We start from the raw sequence: 22010 nt of genomic DNA on the forward strand, positions 1-22010 counted from the left end.
CAATAATCATAAAATGAAAACTGGTGATTAAAACTGCTCAAATGAAAAATATATGCAAAGCAAAACATGTGTCACTGCAACAACTGAGACGGATGAGTTAGTTTAACGGGTATCAACACACTTCGTAAACCACATTATCCATATGACTGTAACTACGACTCTTCTGACACTTAAGTGGAATTTCAGTATAAACTTATGAGTAAGACCAAGGAGCATTTAAAATCTGCAGGTACACCTCAACACCTTCAGACACCTCCTTTGAGAAAAGTTATGAAACAGTGATTAATCACCCGACATTTCAAATGTAATTAAAACACAAGTATGATTAAAAAATGTTTGCAAAAAGGTGATGCATCAATTCAGAATGAAGTAGTTTTGAGGCCAGATGTCTAGTAGTGCATCATCATCAACTTTTGCAGGAAGAGTAAAGAAATAAGACAAGTGTCTAAGCCATGCTAACGGCTCTATGAGAGTGAACTGCTTTGAGCTAAGTGCAGATGTTAGCGTTAATGTTGTTGAGCATGCTAACATTTGCTATCTAGCACAATGAGGCTGATGGGAAGATCAGGCCTCACAGTTACTTTTTCATAAACCAAAGTGCTGGATAAACTGACATTTTGATGCAATGATGGCACCTGTTGAAAAACTACACACAGTTTTTGGTCACTTGGGAGCAGCTGACAACAATTTGGTCTTTACCAACCCCTGTGGGGAAAAATGCTCCCCTTGGTTCACCAACTAGTCACTTATAGTGTCTGCTGTTTGGTGCCGAGCATGTACTGGATGTAGGATTTTTAGATGTCAAGCATTTTCCTTCTCCGGCAGAAAACTGTGGCATGAGAGTGATTAGAGTGACAACAGTAAGGCTGCAGGACGCACAGCTGAACAATGAGCTGAAACTCACTGTACTGTAAGTCCTCATGAAGCCTGCGGTGGATCATCATGAAACATGTTCCTCAAAAGCACAACTTTCAACCTCATGGTGGTGCTTGAAGAAAAATCAGAGGGTTTCATCCTCTGGAGAACATGGATCTCTTAAATTTCACAATTGCATGCTGCTAGTGCTGCTTAAAAGCTGCATATTTCTTGTAAACTATATATTTCGACTACGTTCAAACGTATTGCTCATGGCACCCAAAGTGTTCAGTTTCCTAACCTGCACAGACTGGAAGGTTTTCACAACATAAACTCTAGTTTGGGCTTCATTCCTCCACCTGTTTTTGGCTGTGAATACCACACACTGAACCAATTTTAAACCTACATATATTATCTTACAGCTAAATTTCTCTACACAGGTGTTTGTCCAGCACAATAAATTGTAGATTGTTATCAACAAGAGTCATTCGGCTTCTCTAACAGGCTTATAATTCCTGTGTCAGTTTAAATCACTCTCTATAAGTACTTCTCTCTGCACACATCCAATAAGGTGTCATCTCTCCCACAGGGCTTCATGTCCATTCACTTTATTTCTCTGCCGTGCAGTAATTTGCATAATTCATATTCCTGATTTAGCGGATATATACAGTAGTATTTCTACTTTTCTAATGCTCACATCACCCTCGACCTGCTGTAATCATTAAAGCCAGAGGACTCTCTATCCATTCTTGAACCCAGGGGTCCAGCGCCCGCCAGCCTGAGTGATGAACAATCATGCTTCCCATCTAATTCAGATCAGCTCGGCTTGAAGGAGAGAAGAGCCTATAATTAGTGGGATGAGTAAAATAAGCTCCCTTAGAAAACGTAGCTGTGACAAAATCTTCTGTGTGTTTTGTGTGGAAAATGAGATTAGGTGGCAATCCTGAAGCAAAATTACACATCCACTTGAGACAATCAAAGGTTTTTCTCCATCTCACTACTATTTTGATAGTATTTGTGAGAATCATTGTTCTATTATGAGGAATTTAAAGTCTAAAGGTGGCCTTGTATGTATGGAGCTCCCATATGTGAGTTTATTTGGGATAATGTTAGTAACCAACACAACAAATTCTATAACAAATTTCTAGACGTTTTAGACACTTTAATGCACAATTCTTTTCGACATCAGAATCAGAATCAGAATCAGCTTTATTGGCCAAGTATGTGAAACACAAACAAGGAATTTGACTTCGTATGAACATTCGAAGTATGTTCGACATACACTACCGTTCAAAAGTTTGGGGTCACTTGCAAATGTCCTTATTTTTGAAAGAAAAGCACTGTTTTTTTCACATTAAATGAATCAGAAATACAGTCTAGACATTGTTAATGTGGTAAATGATTATTCTAGATGGAAACGGCTGATTTTAATGGAATATCTACATAGGTGTACAGAGGCCCATTTCCAGTAACCATTACTCCTGTGTTCTAATGGTACATTGTGTTAGCTAATTGTGTTAAAAGGCTAATTGATGATTAGAAAACCCTTGTGCAATTATGTTAGCACAGTTGAAAACTGTTGTGCTGATTAGAGAAGCTATAAAACTGGCCATCGTTTGAGCTAGTTGAGTATCTGGAGCATCAGCATTTGTGGGTTCGATTATACTCTCAAAATGGCCAGGAAAAGAGAACTTTCTTCTGGAACTCGACAGTCTATTCTTGTTCTGAGAAATGAAGGCTAATCCATGCGAGAAATTGACATGAAACTGAAGATGTCCTACAACGGTGTGTACTACTCCCTTTAGAGAACACCACAAACGGGCTCTAACCAGAATAGAAAGAGAAGTGGGAGGCCCAGGTGCACAACTAGGCAAGAGGACAAGTACATTAGAGTCTCTAGTTTGAGAAATAGACACCCCACAGGTCCTCAACTGGCAGCTTCATTAAATGGAGTGGAGAGGCGACTCTGGGATGCTGGCCTTCTAGGCAGTGTGGCAAAGAAAAAGCCATATCTGAGACTGGCCAATAAAAGGAAAAGGTTAAGATGGGCAAAAGAACACAGACATTGGACAGAGGAAGATTCAGGAAGAAAAGTGTTATGGACAGACACAACTAAGTTTGAGGTGTTTGGATCACACAGAAGAACATTTGTGAGACGCAGAACAAGTGAAAAGATGCTGGAGGAGTGCCTGACACCATCTGTCAAGCAAGGTGGAGGTAATGTGATGGTCTGGGGCTGCTTTGGTGCTGGTAAAGTGGGAGATTTGTACAAGGTAAAAGGGATTTTGTATAAGGAAGGCTATCACTCCATTTTGCAATGCCATGCCATACCCTGTGGACAGCGCTTGATTGGAGCTAATTTCCTCCTACAACAGGACAAAATTATTATTTCAAATGAAAATCATTATTTCTAACCTCGTCAATGTCTTGACTATATTTTCTATTCATTTTGCAACTCATTTGATGAATAAAAGTGTGAGTTTTCATGGAAAACATGAAATTGTCTGGGTGACCCCAAACTTTTGAACGGTAGTGTATTTTTAAGCGTAACTATAATATGTATACAGAAAAAACCCAATCTTTTTGCTGATGGTCGTGTTTGCTTATGTAGGTCATACAGAGGGATCAGTTTTAAATTGAGACTGCTTTGTAACCAATAAAAGGTCCCTTGTCGTACGTTTGACTAAACTTTCTATCTGAACAACTTCTGCAGTCGCATTTATGCTGCTTTTCACGTAAGCGCTTTATAATTCATTTGGACATTTCATGATGCATTTTATGTCGAAGAACAAAACTTGTAAATACCTCCAGCCTGTGGTGACCACAGACCTTATTTTGGGCATTTTGACGAAAACCCATTCAAAAAACCTGTTGAATTTGAGACGAGGGAACCGGAAGTGCAAAGATTCTAACTGATTTCCGGGTTTCGGGACTGATTACTAACCCACTCTATAATAGGCTAGACGAATATGGACGAGGGGAAATTTGCAGTTTCATCATTTTCAGAGTCAGAACCTTCCTGGAACAAAAAAAGTCAACAACTAAACTCAAAACTGGTGTAAACACAACAAAAGCCTCAGTCCACCTTAAGTCTCCTTCAATGAGCGCCACATGCGTAAAAGTCCGCATGCACATTTTGCGCTCACACGTCCCTACTTCACCTCAGAGCCATTTCCTCTTGTAACTTGATAGTTAACCGTAATACGCCTAATAAAGCCGCTTTGAGGGGAGTTGAGAGGGAACTTCTGCAGACTTGGGGAAACTGACGCACACACCCTCTGGCTGCGTGCGTGGGGTGCCACATCGAAACGGATTACAGAGTAAAAGCTGCGGGGAAAACGAGCATCATGCTGCTGGTGCTGCTGCAGTTGTTGGTCCTTGTGTCGTGTGCTCCTCCGCGGTGCCACCCAGGATTTCGAGGTAAACTTTCTCAGCTGTATGTGAGTATGATTATTGTACGTGCACCCTGGACCTGCTGCATGAATTGGACATGGCATATTCCCATGTGCAGGCTGGACCCAGAAGCTGACTTCCATGCAGTAAAACTTATGAAAAGTGCTTGTATGTAAGTTGTAGAAACTTAAAACCACAGAATGGTTGTGAATATGATGAGATGCTGGCCTATAACTTTCCACATTGTGTTAATATTCCAGATGAAAGCATGCTTTTCAGTCTTTTCCTTCAACTCTCTCATGTCTTGATGACACTTTGGAGACAGACAGGCATTTTAGAAAAGCTGCTGAAGCAAAACCAGAGGTGGATACAAGCAGAATACTTTGTAGGCCACATTGAGGCTTTTTACAGAAACCACTCTGCCATCTAGTGTCTGCCACAGTGTCAGCTAATGACATACTGCTGTGTCTTACAGGACTGTGCAAGCCAATACTGGAGGAAAAACGTAAGTACCCCTGGCCTTGGAGTCAGACTTGGTCCTGCATGTTGTAGCAGCCTCTCTCGACTGTTAAACTCATCAGCTGTAGCCTTTCCTTGACTTTATTAGCCAGAGAAAAACCGCCCAGACATGTCAAGTGTTTTTTACCCTTACATCCCCGTGGATTTGAATGAAGTCAGTGTTTTTATTAACAAAAAGGATGAGATCATAAGTCACGCTGGGTGTAGCCTTAATGGAATCTGGCCCGAGAGCCATAAGACTATCATGTGTATTTTTAGATGATCAATGGCACTATGAAATATTCAAATTCTAATTTCCAGAGATAATAGAAATGTTTGGAGCTCCATGATTGAAGACAGCACAGTGAGGCTCATGATTAAGTGTGTGACACATGTCCCGATCCCTCAGAATGAGACTGATACAGCTGGATTACTACTGGCTGCTGGTCTGGCTGTGTTCCATACTGTTCTTGTTTTATCTTCTCTGTTGATCGATCTGATTAACAGGGCTGCAACTAACAATTATTTTTATCTGTTGATTATCTTCTCAATTAATTGTTCAATAAAGCTAGATGCATGTTCATCTCAATTTCACAGAGCTCAAAGCAACGCCTCCAAATTGCTTCTTTTGTCCAACCAACAGTCCAAAACCCAAAGACTTTTCATTTACTATCATGATGAATAAATGGCAGCAAATCTTTACATTTAAGAAGGTTGGATCACACAAATATTTGACATTTTTGCTTCAAAAGTGACTGAAATATTTCTTTGAATAAAATAGTTGGCAGATAATTTTCTTTCGATTGACTAATTGATGAATCAACTTAATGTTGCTGCTCTACTGAGTAATCATTTAAAGGAGACATATTGTGCTCATCTTCGGGTTCATCGTTTTATTTTGGGTAACCACTAGAATAGGATTACATGCTTTAGTGCTCTAAAACACGTCAGTTTTCTCAGACTGTCCAGTGCTGCAAGGCTGTATCCCCCATCTGTCTGAAACACTCTGTTTTAGCTCCTGTCTCTTTAAGAAGATGAATACTCAGTGTGCTCTGATTGGTCAGCTCACACACGCCTGAGCCAGCTAAACCGCTAAAAACAACAGAGCAACTAGCCGCTTGACATAAATGATGCAAATGTTTGACTTTGACTTTGACTTGACTGTGATGTAATGTGATGTCACAAAGTCACAGAATTGAAAGCGGGACTCCTGACGAGGCGTTTCGGGAGCAGTGTTTTCTGTGGGAGAGTAGAGCGTCTGTTGATCTTTAAGAGAATATAAACACTAAAGGAAAGGGAAAAAACATAAAGCATAATAGGTCAGTGTTCCTGACCTGTCTGAATTTCTTTTTCTACCTCAGCCAAATGCACAGATGTGTTTCTGTCCTACTGCGACGACATGTCCTACACTCAGACCATGTTCCCGAACATCCTCGGCCACAAGACCCGTGAAGAAGCCGAGGCGGGCGCCGAGTACCTCCTCCTGAGCGTGGTCGAGTCTCTGCTCGGGGGAGAATGCAACCCTGAAATCCGCATGCTGGGCTGCTCCGTGTTGGCGCCGCGCTGTGAGAGGGAGACGGTGCTGAGGCCGTGTCGCACCACCTGTGAGGCGATGCGTAAGAAGTGCAGCCACGCTTTTGACAGGATAGAAATGGCCTGGCCCTATTTCCTGGACTGCGATCGCTTCTTTGTCAGTGACCAAGAGGGATGCTACGACCCACTGGAGGGCCTCCAAGGTGAGAAAAAAGTGAAATATCTTTGGTATTTAGTGACCTGAAATGATAAAAATGATAAAATTTACACTTTCACCTTCTTGTTTTCTGCAGGAGAAACACAATCCTTTGTGTTTCAATAGAGCATTTTTCCCTTTTCAGCAGGCATCTGGTTTGCACACTCGCTCATGTGGCTCACCTCAAATAAAGTCCAACTGGAACGCCTTAGTTCACCACATAAACCTACGCTTCTATTGGATTCTATGGCTTTTTCCACGTATTTTCATTAGCAGGCTATGGTCATAAACAGCACCTTAATGCACCACACAAAGACAAACAAAGTCTGACAGTTTTCTAAGAACACTTTTGAATTCTTGAAGTCAGAAATAAAAAAAAAAGATGCAGCAGAAATCATGTGTGAACCATATGAGAGCATGAGCAGCAGAGCTTATGCAGGACAGAGTGAAATGATTTGAGCGTTATGTTACATAATTTCTCACATTTGTGTCCAGTGAAATGTTCATAAAAGTCTTATAGTTAACCCATGAAATGTAATACAATGTCTTATCCTGTTCTACTGCACTAGTTGTGTAGAGTTTGGTTCAGATGTCTGGCAGCAAGTCTGAGCTGTGTAATTATTTCCATATTCATGTTAATTTCAAGCTGATGTTCTTGTTGTGATATCATGTGACCTCAGACTGATCTCACAGTAATTGCTCCAGCTATTTCAGGCATGTTAGTGAAAAGTGGGTGCAACCTCTTGCCTCACTTTATGAAAATGTTGTCATTTTGAAAGATAACAACACAGCTTGGCTCCAGCACCAGGACTAGTAAAACACTAGTGCCACACTGTGTAGCAGCCTGTTAATAAATATCAATTTGTTAGAAACAATCAGTGCCTTATTGATTAATAATCAGCATCATTTTAAACATCTTGGGACCATGTTAAAAGTAATCTCACTTTAAAGCCACTCTACACAAAGAATTATCAACCAACTCTGCAGCTCTATGAGGCATTTTAGCCACTTTAAGCTCATTGTTTTGGTTTCATTGCCCTCAGCTTTAGTGTTTTGGTTCAGTCTCAAAGCTTTCAACCTTGTTTTCAGCAGAATATCTCTAATTTCCCAATGTTATGCTACCTGCCCATCACCAAATGACAAAGTTAACAACATCTGGTCACTAACTTTGGAGGATTTGCCAGCTGATGAGTTGGTGGAGATGTTGTTTACAACTTATTCCATTGCCAAAAAATCCATTAATGCTGCTTAAACATGCATTGGAAATCTATAAACAAACCAAAATAGGGATGAAACTGTGCCGGTTACATGAGCGCACACACTGTATAAATCCAACAGTTAAACCAGTAGTGAGAGTTTTGGCGGATGCAGTCTTCTGTGGCAGCACGAAGATGTGTGTTAATGTGTCCTTTGAGGTTTTGGAGCTATTATTGCTCTCTATAAGTGTGAATATGAAAATAAGGGCAGATGGTTTAATGTGTCAGCTGAAATAAGCACATCAGGCTGTTGGTGCTACATTGACTTTCCACCCTCTCTCTCTGGTCTCTGCTGTACATACCAGACTCTTCAAACATCCTTTTTATAGCCTGGCAGCCCGACAAGAATGAAGACAGACGTGTTGTTTGATATATCTAAAATGTAGCCAGTCCCAGTTAGATCTTAAAGCACATTGATCAAAGCTGATAAATCATGCTGTGCTTTCTTTACAGCAGAGCAAAATGCCGAGGCTGTTGACAGCATGGAGATGCCTCCTCCTGAGGAGCCTGCCACCACGCCACAGTTCAGCTATCACTCCAACGCTCAGATGAACACCATCTTGCAGAAAGTCGAGGAACGTTGCTCCGACATAGCAAGAACCTACAGCATTGGTCGCAGTATGGAGGGCAGGGAGATGCTCGTCATCGAGTTCTCAAACAACCCCGGACAACATGAGCTGCGTAAGTAAAATCTGTGTACAGATGTAAGTCTGAATTCTTTTTCATTATGGAGGAAGTTTGACCACTTAACTGTAAATGTGATCCTGTGTCAGTCGAGCCTGAGGTGAAATACATCGGCAACATGCATGGGAATGAAGTCCTGGGCCGCCAGCTGCTGATATACTTGTCTCAGTACCTGTGCTCAGAGTATCTGCTGGGGAACGAGCGCATCCAGACCCTCGTCAACACCACCCGCATCCACATCCTGCCCTCCATGAACCCTGACGGATATGAGGTGGCTGTTTCTGGATCCCAGGACAATAACGATGATGAGGAGAGGGTCAGTTCTCCAGTGGTACATACATTAATCGCTGTGCAGTTTGAGTCATATGTTTTGTTTTTGTTGGAAAACCAACCAAATATTTTAATAATCCACACGCCTTGTTAAATGTTATAGTCAGCCCGTCATCACGCTCTGCTGAAGCCTGATAATGAGCCATTCATTAGAATCAGGGGTCACAGTTTTAAAGACATAATTAAAAATGTAATTCAGCAATCCTTGACAATTTATGTATAATCTAATTACACATTTTTTCATTTTTCATTTTTTGTAATCTGATTACACAATACCAATTACAGTACATGAGATCCATTACTACCCAACCCTGTCTATAATATTATTATCACATTTATTTATCTTTCATTAGTACTGTCAAATGAATAAGAAGATAAAAGGTAGATATGGCTGAAATAACACAGGATTGTTTGTTTAAAACACATAAAACAGATTGGATCATTTATCAGTATTATAACCTGTCATTAACATCTTAAATACTTAACCCAATAATAAATGTCATTCTCTAATTTTCTGAAACACAAACTTGTAAATCACACAGAGTGGCAGATATGAGTCCTGGAACATCGGCCGAAACAACGCTCAGAACATCGACCTGAACAGAAACTTCCCTGATCTGACGTCCATCATTTACAGCCGGCGCAGACAAAAGGGCCACCGCACCGACCACGTCCCAATCCCAGACTATTACTGGTTTGGTAAGGTACAGTATGAATCCTTCTCCATATGTGTCATGTCACTGCATGATAGTTTATAGCCTCATGGACGCTGCTGCTGATGAACCACTTTAAATTTAGTGCTTCATGTCTTGGTCCGAACATGCTGCGATGCAGGTTGCACCGGAGACTTACGCTGTCATGAAATGGATCCGCTCCATCCCATTTGTGATCTCCGCTAACTTCCACGGTGGAGACCTGGTGGTGTCCTACCCCTATGATCTGTCCAAACACCCGATGCAGAGCAGCATGTTCTCCCCATCACCGGATGAACAGGTGAACGGGCTCCTTCAAACACCTCCAGAACAGAAAAACATTCACTGTGTTCCTATATTTGGACATAATTTAAAACTTTAATTCATGTATATGTTCTTTTCTGGAAGATGACAAAAATAACTCTTGGTTTTTTTATCATGTAGGTGTTCAAGCTTCTTGCGAGAACATATGCGAATGCCCATGAAACAATGTCCTATGAGAGCGCCCAGTGTGGATCATCTCGCACCCACAGTCAGAAAGGAATCATTAACGGAGCGCAGTGGTCCAGCATTGCAGGAAGTGAGTTGCAAACATTATCCCTCAGTTACAGTCTAACAGTGGATATCTTATATTAGATGTCAGATGGAGCCACTAGAGGTCGCTGTAAGACCAGAGGCAGTGAGAGGGCCTGGGGAACGGTCAGCACAGTTGATGGTGGATCTCTGGGTGAAGCTGTTTTGTTTTTGTCTCCCTTCAGGCATGCAGGACTTCAACTATCTCCACACCAACTGTTTCGAGGTGACCGTGGAGCTGGGCTGTGATAAATTCCCTCCTGAAGAGGAGTTATTTCTCGCCTGGCATGAAAACCACGAGGCTTTGATCACATATATTGAAGCAGTAAGAACATTGTTGACACTGTGGTGTTTGGCTGAGGGATGCACTGATCCGACTGATCTGAGATCCAACACCAATGTTGTTTTTCCCCCCCAACTTCAAAACACATCGCTTCTTAATTAAACTGTTAGTGAAAGCTATTAGTCGCCATTTATGTAGAGCCATGCTTCTGCTGTAAGAATCCTTTGAACTGGAAAGACTTACTAGAATAATTACTGCTGGGAAATATTGAGAGAAACAAAGAGATTTGGCAGCCCAAATCAGCAGAATAAAGATTTATGTACTTGTGTTCCTCAGGCTCATCGAGGTATCAAAGGCATCGTGAAAGACGAGGAGGGGAATGGAATCAAAGACGCGAGGGTATCAGTCATAGGAATACGGCACGACGTCACCACAGGTAATCATGAACATCAGCTGCTACAGTCACGAGATTTTCCACAGATGAATTCTTGTATTGTACTGTGTTACATTAGCCAAAGCTATGTTTCTCATGGCCAACATGACACATTTTGTTCTGTTAAGTGGCACTCCACTATTGTTACGTTAAAGTACTTCTTGTGAGATTTAAAGTCGTGTATGAAATAGTGGTCAAAATCCTTCTGTACAATTGCAATAATTTCCATAACTCAGTACAACAAGTAAACTTATTTTTCTGGAAGTTTTGATCCGTCTGACTCAAAAATGCCTGACAACCAAACAAACACGACGCATCACTTCAGGCAATTAAGTTAAGTTAATTAAAGAACATATTTAACCTTCACATGACCAACTCTGTAATCACACAGCTGTCTTGAATTGTCCGAAGACGTTTTTCCCGTCTCTACCATCCATATATGCCAAGAATGCTGTATGAGTCTTCCTGCCTGACCTGTATAGAGCCACGACCATTAGTCACTAAGTTGTTTTTCAAGCAAAAATGTCAAAACTCTGCTGCTCCCAGCTTCTTAAACATAAGGATTTACTGCTTTTCTATGTCATTTATGACAGTAAATGAAAAGTCTTTGGATTTTGGACTGTTGGTTGGACAAAAAGTAATATGAAGACGTCATTTCGGGCTCTGGGAAATTGTGATGGAGTAAACAATTATTTGATTTGTGAAAATAATCTTGTAACAAAGGCTTTCCTTGTGAGTAAACAGTTCGGAGTGCCCCTTCAAAAAACAAACAGTCCCACTCAGAGATGTAAGCATGACAATAATAACTCCAAACGCTCCGCCTCCTTCTCCCTCTCCCTGCCCAGCTGAAAATGGAGACTACTGGCGCCTCCTCACCCCTGGCATCCACATCGTGACCGCCCAGGCCCCGGGCTACAACAGAGCTATGAAGAAAGTCCACCTGCCTGCTCGCTTGCCCACGGCAGGCCGGGTGGACTTTGTGCTGCAGAAAGCCACTCTCCAGCCCGACGTGCAGGAGGAGGACGACATCATCCCGTCTTTGGGCTCCTACGACCGCTTCGACCCTTACAACCAGTACGAGCGCTACACCCTGATGGCTGATCTGAGCCAGAACCGCGAGGAGAGAGCAGAGAAGCCCTGGTGGTGGAACTACTTTGTCCTGCCGGGAGGACCCGCACCAACCTGGCTGCTCAAACAATATTAGAGCTTTAATGAGGAAGAATATAATCTCTCTCAAACTGAGCTATCATGTAACTGTATGTGCTGCAGAAAGGTGTCAAAGCTAGCTGGCTGGCCTTCGTGTAAGCTTTCGTCCAAACTTGAAATTATAACGTAAGCACCTTTTATGAGCTTTTGCCTTGATAATAACATAACTTCTATTAATGACCACAATGAGATTTTTTAAAATACTTTTATAACATTTTTACAGCAGAAATAAAGAGCTTTTTATGTGTAAACAGTCCGTTGTTGTACTAATTATACCACTAATAATGTTTGAACAGCAAAAAATGCACTAGAATAAAACTTAAAAACACATTTAAACAGGAAATATATTCACATATTTTCTCACTCTGATTGACTCACACGTCGTCTTAGTTTAGTTATGATATTTTGGGAGGTAATGAAGCCAGATGGCCACTAGGAGGCAGGCTGAGTCAACTTCTGGTCCAAGCCACTCCAAACCACTTAGTCTGCTTGATCTTCCACACAGTGCATACTTTGTACAATTAGAAGAAACAGTTCTGTGCAGGTGTGTCTTGAGCATTAAACTGAGTCAGAGTTTTGTTGGATTAAAACACTCCTGATTTTTTGTCTTTAAAGGAGCACTACGTAGTTTTGGGGAAGAATTTTTAATCTGAAGAGAAAGATCTTCATTGACTGATTTTTTTTTATGCCTAAACAAACTAAATTAAATCTCTTTGTTTTTTCATGACTGAAAAAACTGAATAAACAAACTGACCTTAAAGGACACACAATTTCATAGTGTTTTAGTTTATATTGGCGGACTCTGCCACCTTTCTAGCTTCAAACAGTGTTCTGGGACCTTAGTTTCCTCTGAGAACAGCTTGTTTATTCAGCTGTGGGAAAAAAAAAATTCTGAGTTCGTATAATGTAAATATTACCTCTCTGAGATTCTATATTTCTTTTCTAAAACTACATAGTGCCCCTTTAAGCTTTCCGTTTCAGCTTCATTTAATGACCACGTCGGCTGCCCGTCTTAAATTGAATGTATTACAACAAATAACACAATGTACAAAAGTTAAGTAAAGAAAATATTTTAGAAATTATTTAAAAATCTTCAACTGCAGTGTTTCCCAGTCTTTTTAACCTAAGTTATGACCCCTCAGAAGCATTTTCTACTTGGAGCTCTTCCAACATGACACCAAAGTAGTTGTACTTCCACCAAAGATTGATTGTCTCTTCGCTAAATCTTTTAAATTCCTTTTCAGAAGCTTGAAGCTTCTTTGTCAGAGGCTTAAAGAGGTAAAACAAATCCAGTTCTTCCATGAAAAGCATACAAATATTGTAGAAAAAAACAAAAACAAGCAAAAAAATATAGAATTTTGTGTAAGAGATGTTTTGTCCTGTGTTCTGTCCTTTTATTTGGGTCCCGACCACCAGGTTGAGAACCACCGAACTACAGTAAACTACATACTTTCAAAACTCTCTTTAAAGCATTCAGTGTGATCCCTTTATGACCTGCTAAATCCAGGACGATCACTGAAACCTTTGACAGTATATAATTACATATCCACATCCCACACACCTGAGCAGGAAGGATGTTTTGTAAACTTAAACCTAATTTCTGTTTGTGTATATTACTGAATGTGAGTTTCATGTAGCAGGTAATCTACATCTTAAATACTTCCTACTGTGGAGAGCTCATCTGGCGTGTTTTGACATGTAAAAGTTCCTATGATGTGTTTGTAGCCTTAAAACCATGCAACCTATGCAATAACAGACACAGAAGGAAGGAATTAAATAAACACCGGGATATAATGTGTGATTCAAAGTGTAGGCACTCGCAAAAAACGCTGTGCAGTTGAAAAACTCAGTTCAGCGGCAAAAAGGTGAATGAGGTGAAACTGTTTGATAAAAATGGGAATATAAGAAAGAATCTGTAAAGGGATAAAGATCTAAGTCAAATCGTCACATATAGTTAAAAAATAACCACCACAATTCACCTTAATAAAGCACCAAATGGACACACCACAATAAAAAGAAGTACAAAATGGACTAAAGCGCACAAGAGCACTGCCAGCCTCAGGGTCCACTGAAGTCCCAAATCTTGTACACAAAACAGCTCTTAAGAATTTTTATGTAAGGTCATGAAAGAAGCATGGGAAAAGCAAATTAGCCCCGCATAAAGGTCGAGGAATACTATTACAGAACAGTCTGCTTAGTGAACCAGTTGACCCATGACAAGTCAGTGAAAAAAACACCAGGCTTCTCAGGGGATTTACAAAACACAAACACATGATTTGGCACCAAACTCAGTCAGATCTGGAAAATACTGTGCATTGTACCAGTAATGTGGAGAACCTTCAGATGGCATCAACATGTCTTTTTTTTTTAGGAATTTTTCAAATATTGAAGATCTCCCTCATAGTTATGGAGTAATCAGAGTAGAATCGTGGTTTGAAATATTGAGGTGAAATATAAAGTCTACTATATTGATATTCAGATGTATACATGAGCTGCTGCAAGCAGTCAAGTCATCAGTCAGGTGAAAGCAGCCTTAAAGTTGCAGGCTTTTTAATTGTCTTTGTTAAAAAGGCAGCCTAGTGGTGGAGCTAAAGGTAAAGCACAAAGTTCTCTTTATTGTTGTTTTGTGTCTGGTTGTAGTTGTTTGTTTCTCTTCGTAGTCATTTAGTGTCTGGTTTTAGTTGTTAATGTCTCTTTGTAGACGTTTTGTGTCTGGTTGTAGTTGTTTATGTCTCTATGTAGACATTTTGTGTCTGGTTGTAGTTGTATATGTCTCTTTGTAGACATTTTGTGTCTGGTTGTAGTTGTTTATGTCTCTGTAGACATTTTGTGTCTGGTTGTAGTTGTATATGTCTCTTTGTAGACATTTTGTGTCTGGTTGTAGTTGTTTATGTCTCTGTAGACATTTTGTGTCTGGTTGTAGTTGTTTGTGTCTCTTTGTAGTTGTTTAGTGTCTGGTTGTAGTTGTTTATGTCTCTTTGTAGACGTTTTGTGTCTGGTTGAAGTTTGTGTCTCTTTGTAGTTGTTTTGTGTCTGGTTGTAGTTGTTTATGTCTCTTTATTGTCATTTTGTGTCTGGTTGTAGTTGTTTATGTCTCTTTATTGTCGTCTTGTGTCTGGTTGTAGTTGTGTACGTCTCTTTGTAGTTGTTTATGTCTCTTTGTAGACGTTTTGTGTCTGGTTGAAGTTGTTTGTGTCTCTTTGTGGTCGTATTGTGTCTGGTTGTAGTTGTTTGTGTCTCTTTGTAGTTGTTTAGTGTCTGGTTGTAGTTGTTTGTCTCTCTTTGTAGACATTTTGTGTCTGGTTGAAGTTGTTTGTGTCTCTTTGTGGTAGTTTTGTGTTTGGTTGAAGTTGTTTGTGTCTCTTTGTAGTTGTTATTTGTGTCTCTGTAGTTATTTTATTTCTCTTTGTGATAGTTGTGAGTGTCTTTGTAGTTGTTTTGTGTCATTTTATCATTATTCTTTATCTCGTATTTTGTAGTGGTTTCATGTCTGTGAAAGTTTTGTGTATCTTTAAGGTAGTGTGTCTTTTTGTGGTACTTTTCTCTCTGTAGTTGTTTGTGTCTATTTGAGATCATTTTGTGACTTGCACAATGAAATGCATAACAGTCACTTCAAATAGAAGCTCTGGCCCCAGGGGCCCCTTGAAAGTCTTGTGGCCCTGGGCCTTTGCCCAGTTGATCCTTAAGTAATCCAACCATGGAGCATGACAGCAAAGAAACTCCATCCATGGAGGAAGGACACAAGATGTGGCTGAAAGCTCCTGAAACAAGTAAGCAGGCCTTAGGTTTGTATTTTTGCCATATTGTTCAAGAATGAATGTTCTTAGATCTGACTCATTTGTGATCATCAGTTCAGAAGTCTCAAATGTAGAGGGAGTGGTTACATGAAGTACAAACTGGATTTACTCATGATTTTAAAAGCTATTTCAGTTTGCTTCTATATAAAAAATGCTCTTAGGAATCAAATCAATTTATGATGAGCTGTCTAATGCTGTGAGCATCAATCTGGCTTGAAGAGATCCATAAGATCTTCCAGTCGTACATCAAGAGCATGTCTAAAGATATCAGGTAATGAAATTTAATTTTATATTATTCACTGTTATTATTCACTATTCACTATATATTATTTTACGTGAAACCTTGTGTATTTTAGGTGCAGATAGTAATTGTCTTTGTCAGTTAGCTAAGAAAAGGTTGCTCCGTTGCACCACAAATTAACCTTTTATAGGAATGTTGAAACTTGACGTTAATGCCACCACAATCCCTCCCACAGACTGTACAGAGTGACGAGCCTGAAGTCCAAACCAAACCAAACACTGTGTCAAACAATGTGCCCGTCTCTGTATGTATGAGGGAGTGGCTGCTTTTACTCGTCACATGCTTTTTTAGCAGACATACGACAATCCCATATAGGATTGACCCTGTTTGCTTTTTCTGGGACCGGTTCCTCGAGCCGCCCATGTCAGGTGGGGTGCTGGGTCACCAATTACTTGGTGAGGCTGAGAAAGTAGCATAGAGCTGCCCCGAGCTGCCATGTTGTATTAGCATCATGCTGCTGGCAAGTAGGTAAGTGAACGCCTCATTTCAGTTCAGTGAAGCTGCTCTCTGTTCTCAAAGGAGCTTTAATACGCTTATGTCCCGACTCAAGATCAGTTTGTAACTATGACTATTTATGAACGCTCGGTCCACCATGTGAATTTAGTGCTGCCAGATGCCACTGTCACAGTGGGGGAGTTACTTTTATTTCATTCATGTTTTAATATTCTCATTAACTGATTTTAGTGTACAACATATGGACTTAAATGTATGAAGCTACCAGGTTTGAATATTTTGCATTATTTCCAATATTTGTTAATTAAAAATGTGTGCAAATTATTGCAGTGATTTACCATAATTTGAGTAAAGCAACCGACTTTAGCTGTACTGTATAATACACAAAGTGCTTTAATGGAAGAAGAAAAGCAACAGAAGGAGATAGAAGAGTCAGGGAAATCAATATATTGTATGAAAGAAAAAGTTATAAAATCAAAGAAAACAAATTAGCTTCAAGATGCTTTTTAAGGATAGGAATTTCATCATTACATATAAATATGCCATGGATGGTCAGGACCCCTCAAAGGGTGTCGCAAGAAAAATCTGAGGGGTTGTGAATTAATCAGTGGGACAGAAAATACTAAATAAATAAATAAATAATGTTCTGGCAGGAAACAAATGTTGCTTTTTCTCTTTTGATATACTGAATACTTTTTCTTCAGGCCTCACCAGTTCCAGTGCAGAGTAATGTACATATGTAGAGGTATATACATAAACAATAAGCAGTATAGAAGAATACGCTTTGAAATTTTACAGAATGAGCATTTGCGGTGGTTGTAGGCAGTTTAAGGCAGGTTTAAGTATGAAATTTAGAATAAACAGCTGGAGGTATGAAATAAATAAGTGTATACATTATGAATAAGATATTCATGATGGACACCCAAATGGTGTTGTGTTTTGAACCTGCAGGCCACCATAGTAATTTGATACAGCACTTGTAAAAGTTTTTAGATATGCATGTCTGAAGTATCTCTGATTTGAGAACAGATTCCCTACAACAGGTGTAGACTTTATAAAAGTTGAAGACACCTTAACATGAACAGGACTGTACTAATGCTGTCACTGACTGATGTTGGAGGAGCAACAACAACCCTGTAACAAACAAAGTAGTAAGAATGACTCTGGTGTGCCAAACATAGTCACCTCAGCCAATAAAAGGAAATATCATTAGAGGAAAAATCCCCCTTTGTTCATACATTCCACTCAGGTTTATTGCACATTAACCTACTCTGAATCATCACACATTACGTCTGTACCTTTGTAGATGTAACTATATTCTCTTTTTACAATCCTTCCAGGGGAGATTCACTGGCCGCTGCCAAACTCCCATAACAGCAAAAAAACAGCACTTCATTTCCTAATAATGGCTCAATGTCAAGTCCAATTCAGTCTGCTTGTTAAGCGGCAGCAATTACCGAATCGTACATGTGCAGACAACTCCTCCGGTGGGTGATAATAAGCTACTTTCTTTGTTACAGACCCTGAACAAACTCGGGGGGGAACACGTGAAGCAGAGATAATGCGACCAGTCGAGCGTGAGTGTATACAAAACCCCACCAATCGTTCCTGTAGAAAACCCCTCAGCTATGACAAAAGCAGGTCCAACTGGGTTAAGGTGATTCCACTTTAATAGTGCTGGGATCCCGGACCACAACAGAATGTAACAATAGAAATTACAGCTGCTCGTTTGTTTAAAAGTCACTTCCTTTTGAAATAAGAGGCTGCATCCAGGTTGATTGACTACTAGAGTTTATGAACTTGGGAGGTACGTTGAGAGTTTCTTTGTTGCGTCTTTCTGTTGGTATATTTGGGGTTTTTCCTTCAGCGTGACGGTCAGAGGTCAGTTTACAACAAGGCCACACAGGCTTTAATCTGACCTGCAGGCTCGGATGAAGAATCATGTTTGTTGACATGTTCCTCCTCAGTTTGATTGTGTTCATTTGTTTTCATTTACTCCTGCAACGCTCTGATACTCTCTTATTATGAGGGATCAAAGGGGAGATCTATATGGAGATGCCATCTGCTTGTTAAGTCCTTGTCAAGTCATAGGACTTAGCCCAGCAGAGCAGCACAGCCTTTGATTTTTTTTTACAAAGTTAGTATTTTTTTCAACAGCTAACTTTGTCAAAAAACGCACAAACATCTGGCTTTTGTCTTTGGTGGGAAAATGCTCATTCAACATTCATTCACGTGTCAAAGGATCTGCATTTAATGGTAGTTTTTGGCTCCAGCTCCGATCGCCAGTGATGGAAACGTGACACCTGAGGGGGACATGCTAATTTTTGCCCCTTTTCCAGCACAATGCTATGACAAGTTTCAGCCGCTGGTGCATAAATACTACATCTTTCAGTGGAGCTATACTGAAGAAAAACATACAAGGAAGTCTCCAACATAACATTGTCATTGCTTTCTACTGTTTCCTTCCAGCGTGTTTGTGAAGTTGAATGTAACACAGAAAAAGGAGTCAAACGTCTATTGCACGTTCAAAAAAAGCAGTGATTGAAGCTAAATGCTATGTCAGCACGCTGACGTGGACAATGTTAACATGCTGATGTTTAGCAGGTCTTATTTACCAGGCTCTCTTTCTTGGTTTGCTTGTTAGCATGCTAGCCTGCTAATAACCACTAAACACCAAATTACAGCTGAGGCTGATGGGAATAAACCATATTCACATGGCGGCCATTTTCATCTGACATCATGCTCAGGGTGGGAAGCTCAAGCTCAAACCGTCGTACAGTTAGCCTATCGTTTCACTGCTTCCTGGTTGATTCGCAAATGACGAGACAATGGATACTGAAAATGTGGAGGGACACCAAGCCATATTTTAAAGTAAAACACTTTAGACAACAGCTAAGTTAGCATTCAACCAACTCCTAGCCAACATAAACAGTAATGTTATCTAGGAAGTGGTTGAATGCTAACGTTAGCCACAAATATTTTATATTACAACAACAACTACTACAGTGATGGACCGACTAAACCACTGACATTGCCATGTTGCTAGCATGAATAAAAAGTAATTAACATTCACAGTTAATTAAACACAATTACATGTATATATATTGTATGGAAATATAGAGGTTAGAAAATAAGTAATTACCCTAAATTCACTTCACTTTTAGCCTCTCCAGCTCTCCAGATGCTCAGATTGTATACCTCAAATCATTCAATGAAGGGCCCGTGGAGGGGCCTTACTTACATCTTTAAGGACTATCTGCTCTTATTTATCATGCGATTACAGACCATGTGTCCTTTGCAAAGTTACTTGTTTTATTCAAATACAACATATGAGCACATGTTTACTCAAATAGTCGGTTGCATCAGATCACGTGTGTCGTTCTGTACGTACAGCGCTAAACATTTCTTTCTTCCCTGTCTTTAGCTTACAGTACTGTAGTCAAAGTAGAGAAGATGATTTATTAGCTGTGGATGGTCTGAGCCCATACAATGATTTATTGCCAGGTCAGAATTCACCATCTTGTCTTATCTAATTCTCCTGGAGTGAATAGAAATGGAGCGAGTTCACACAACAGAGATGCACTCTGACAGGCCCTGAAACATTAGAGCTAGTGGTTCGGGACAAAACATGAATAATGCAGGTGAACATAAACTTGATGATTTGTTTGACGGTAAGACATTTTCATGTCTGAATTTAGAAAGATGTGGGAACAACTGCAATATATACAAATCCAAATGTGAGTGCTAATGCCACAGAAACAGCAGAGTTTTAGATAATACCAAACAAAATTGTATTTTTGCTTATTCTTTGTGTGTGTGTTTTATATATATATTTCTATTTACATTTTTGAGAACATGACTTTGAAAACAGTTCAATATCAACTTTGAATTTTTTTCCTTACCTACCCCTCTGTCTGGGGTGTAGGCTGATACATGTAAGTGTGACACCTTAACATATTGTAGATTTAACCATATTTCTGTCATAATAAGACAAATGCTTTTGTGTAAAATGGGCATATTTGTGTGTTTCCAGTGGATTTTAAGACATTAAACTGCAGTGAAATGTTTGATTTAACAGGCAGGTGAGAGACGTGTTGTTTGTAACATTTTGATTTGGTGGCTTGCTTGGTTGCAGTTCCTGTTTACACCTTGCTGGGCACTATACTATCCAGGAAGTAGCAGCTCTCCAGGAAGTTAAACAACTCATTTCTTGGGGTCATGCACTGGTCCTACTTTGGGACTGCCTGCATATGTTTCATGACAGGTAAGACTGTGTGGCTACTTTCTAGTTTGAACGGCTTGATCATGTTCCAGTATATACCAGTAGTCAAGTAGGTTTGATTTTTAGCCTGCAAGTGAGCACATGGGTCTGCAGTGTGTCACTTTTTTGTGGAGCTGTTTGGTATAGATAACTTTGGTTTGCTGTAAAACACCATCAGTGTTTTCTGTGGGCGTGAGCATCAAACAACATGAGATCTGAAACAACATGGTGAGAAGATTCCCAGGCTGTGGGATTGATCAGATTTGAGGGTGTGTGTGTGTTTGGGCACTGACAGTACCTGGAGCTTTTCCAGTGTATGAATATTTAAAAAAAAGGACTTTCCTGCGTGGAGTTAAATTGATTGTGTCAGAGAGTTTGAATATTTTGGCACATTATCAGGTGTTGCATTACACTGCTTTCATATTCTGTTTCTTCTGGGTTTGGGGTCTTGAACTCAGACTTTGAAATCACATTAGATGTTCTTGTGTGCTTGTTTTTCTTATTATTGCATTGTCTAATGGATTTCCACTTTTTACTCCTCACCTGTAGTTTAATTGACCTCACCTGTTAGTCGTCAGTGTCTGAGTGCAGGAGAGTGTGAGGGCTTGTATGAGGACAGCATGTTTATGAAATCATTTTACCTGCAGAGGCATTTGTGGTGGGCGGTAAAGTGTACGTCTGATATTTCATATTGTATGTATCTTAAATATTTGTTTGTATATTTATATATTTGTTTGGTTTATATATTGTTTGCTGTTCACTTTCTTTTTTATAAACAGAACAGCTCTGTTGGTTCAAGCCATCATCAGTGTGGCTGTGTCACTTTGGAGTTTCAGGGACAATTCAATTAATTGTATTCAGCTGCTCACTGATGTCACCTGAAATGAAACACTCAATTGACTGTGACTGACTGAGCTGATTGCCTTGTATGAACTTGTTGGGCTTGTCGCACCGTAAAAACAAAGCTAACATGTGTCCCTCTGGAGAGTTAAATACTGTAGTATAACCATAAAGACTGACCTATTTTGACTGGTTGTTTGTTCTGTCGTTTTCATAACTGTGGATGTTTTTAGAGCTTAACGAGATATAGAACATAAAATCTTAAAATACTGAAACTTGCTTTTACTTGTATAAACATGAAAGAAGTAACACATGTCCCTCTGGAGATATAAATGGTTAAACATTCAGGGTGCAAAATGATCTTTTTGGTCCAATGTCCTACTCAGTGTCATTCCAGTTGGTTTTGGTCCCTCTTTATAATATATA

At 39.9% G+C, this 22010-nt stretch overlaps 1 protein-coding gene across 2 annotated transcripts; it reads left to right on the forward strand.

Annotated features, from left to right (window-relative positions):
- The first annotated feature begins 3920 nt into the window (after positions 1 to 3920).
- Positions 3921 to 12185, forward strand: LOC141003548 (carboxypeptidase Z-like). Of its 2 annotated transcripts, none has more exons than XM_073474915.1 (11): positions 3921 to 4275; positions 4724 to 4753; positions 6108 to 6482; positions 8185 to 8412; positions 8505 to 8731; positions 9288 to 9449; positions 9580 to 9738; positions 9882 to 10017; positions 10196 to 10335; positions 10630 to 10729; positions 11572 to 12185. In XM_073474915.1, the coding sequence occupies exons 1-11, from the start codon at positions 4203 to 4205 to the stop codon at positions 11928 to 11930; spliced, it is 1989 nt and encodes a 662-aa protein (XP_073331016.1). In that variant the 5' UTR covers positions 3921 to 4202; the 3' UTR covers positions 11931 to 12185. The 2 variants fall into 2 exon arrangements, with proteins under 2 accessions (XP_073331016.1, XP_073331017.1); XM_073474916.1 differs by having other exon boundaries at positions 8188 to 8412.
- The last annotated feature ends 9825 nt before the right edge of the window (positions 12186 to 22010 follow it).

The sequence above is a fragment of the Pagrus major genome, chromosome 10 (assembly GCF_040436345.1).
Source record: "Pagrus major chromosome 10, Pma_NU_1.0".
In the NCBI taxonomy this organism is placed as follows: domain Eukaryota; kingdom Metazoa; phylum Chordata; class Actinopteri; order Spariformes; family Sparidae; genus Pagrus; species Pagrus major.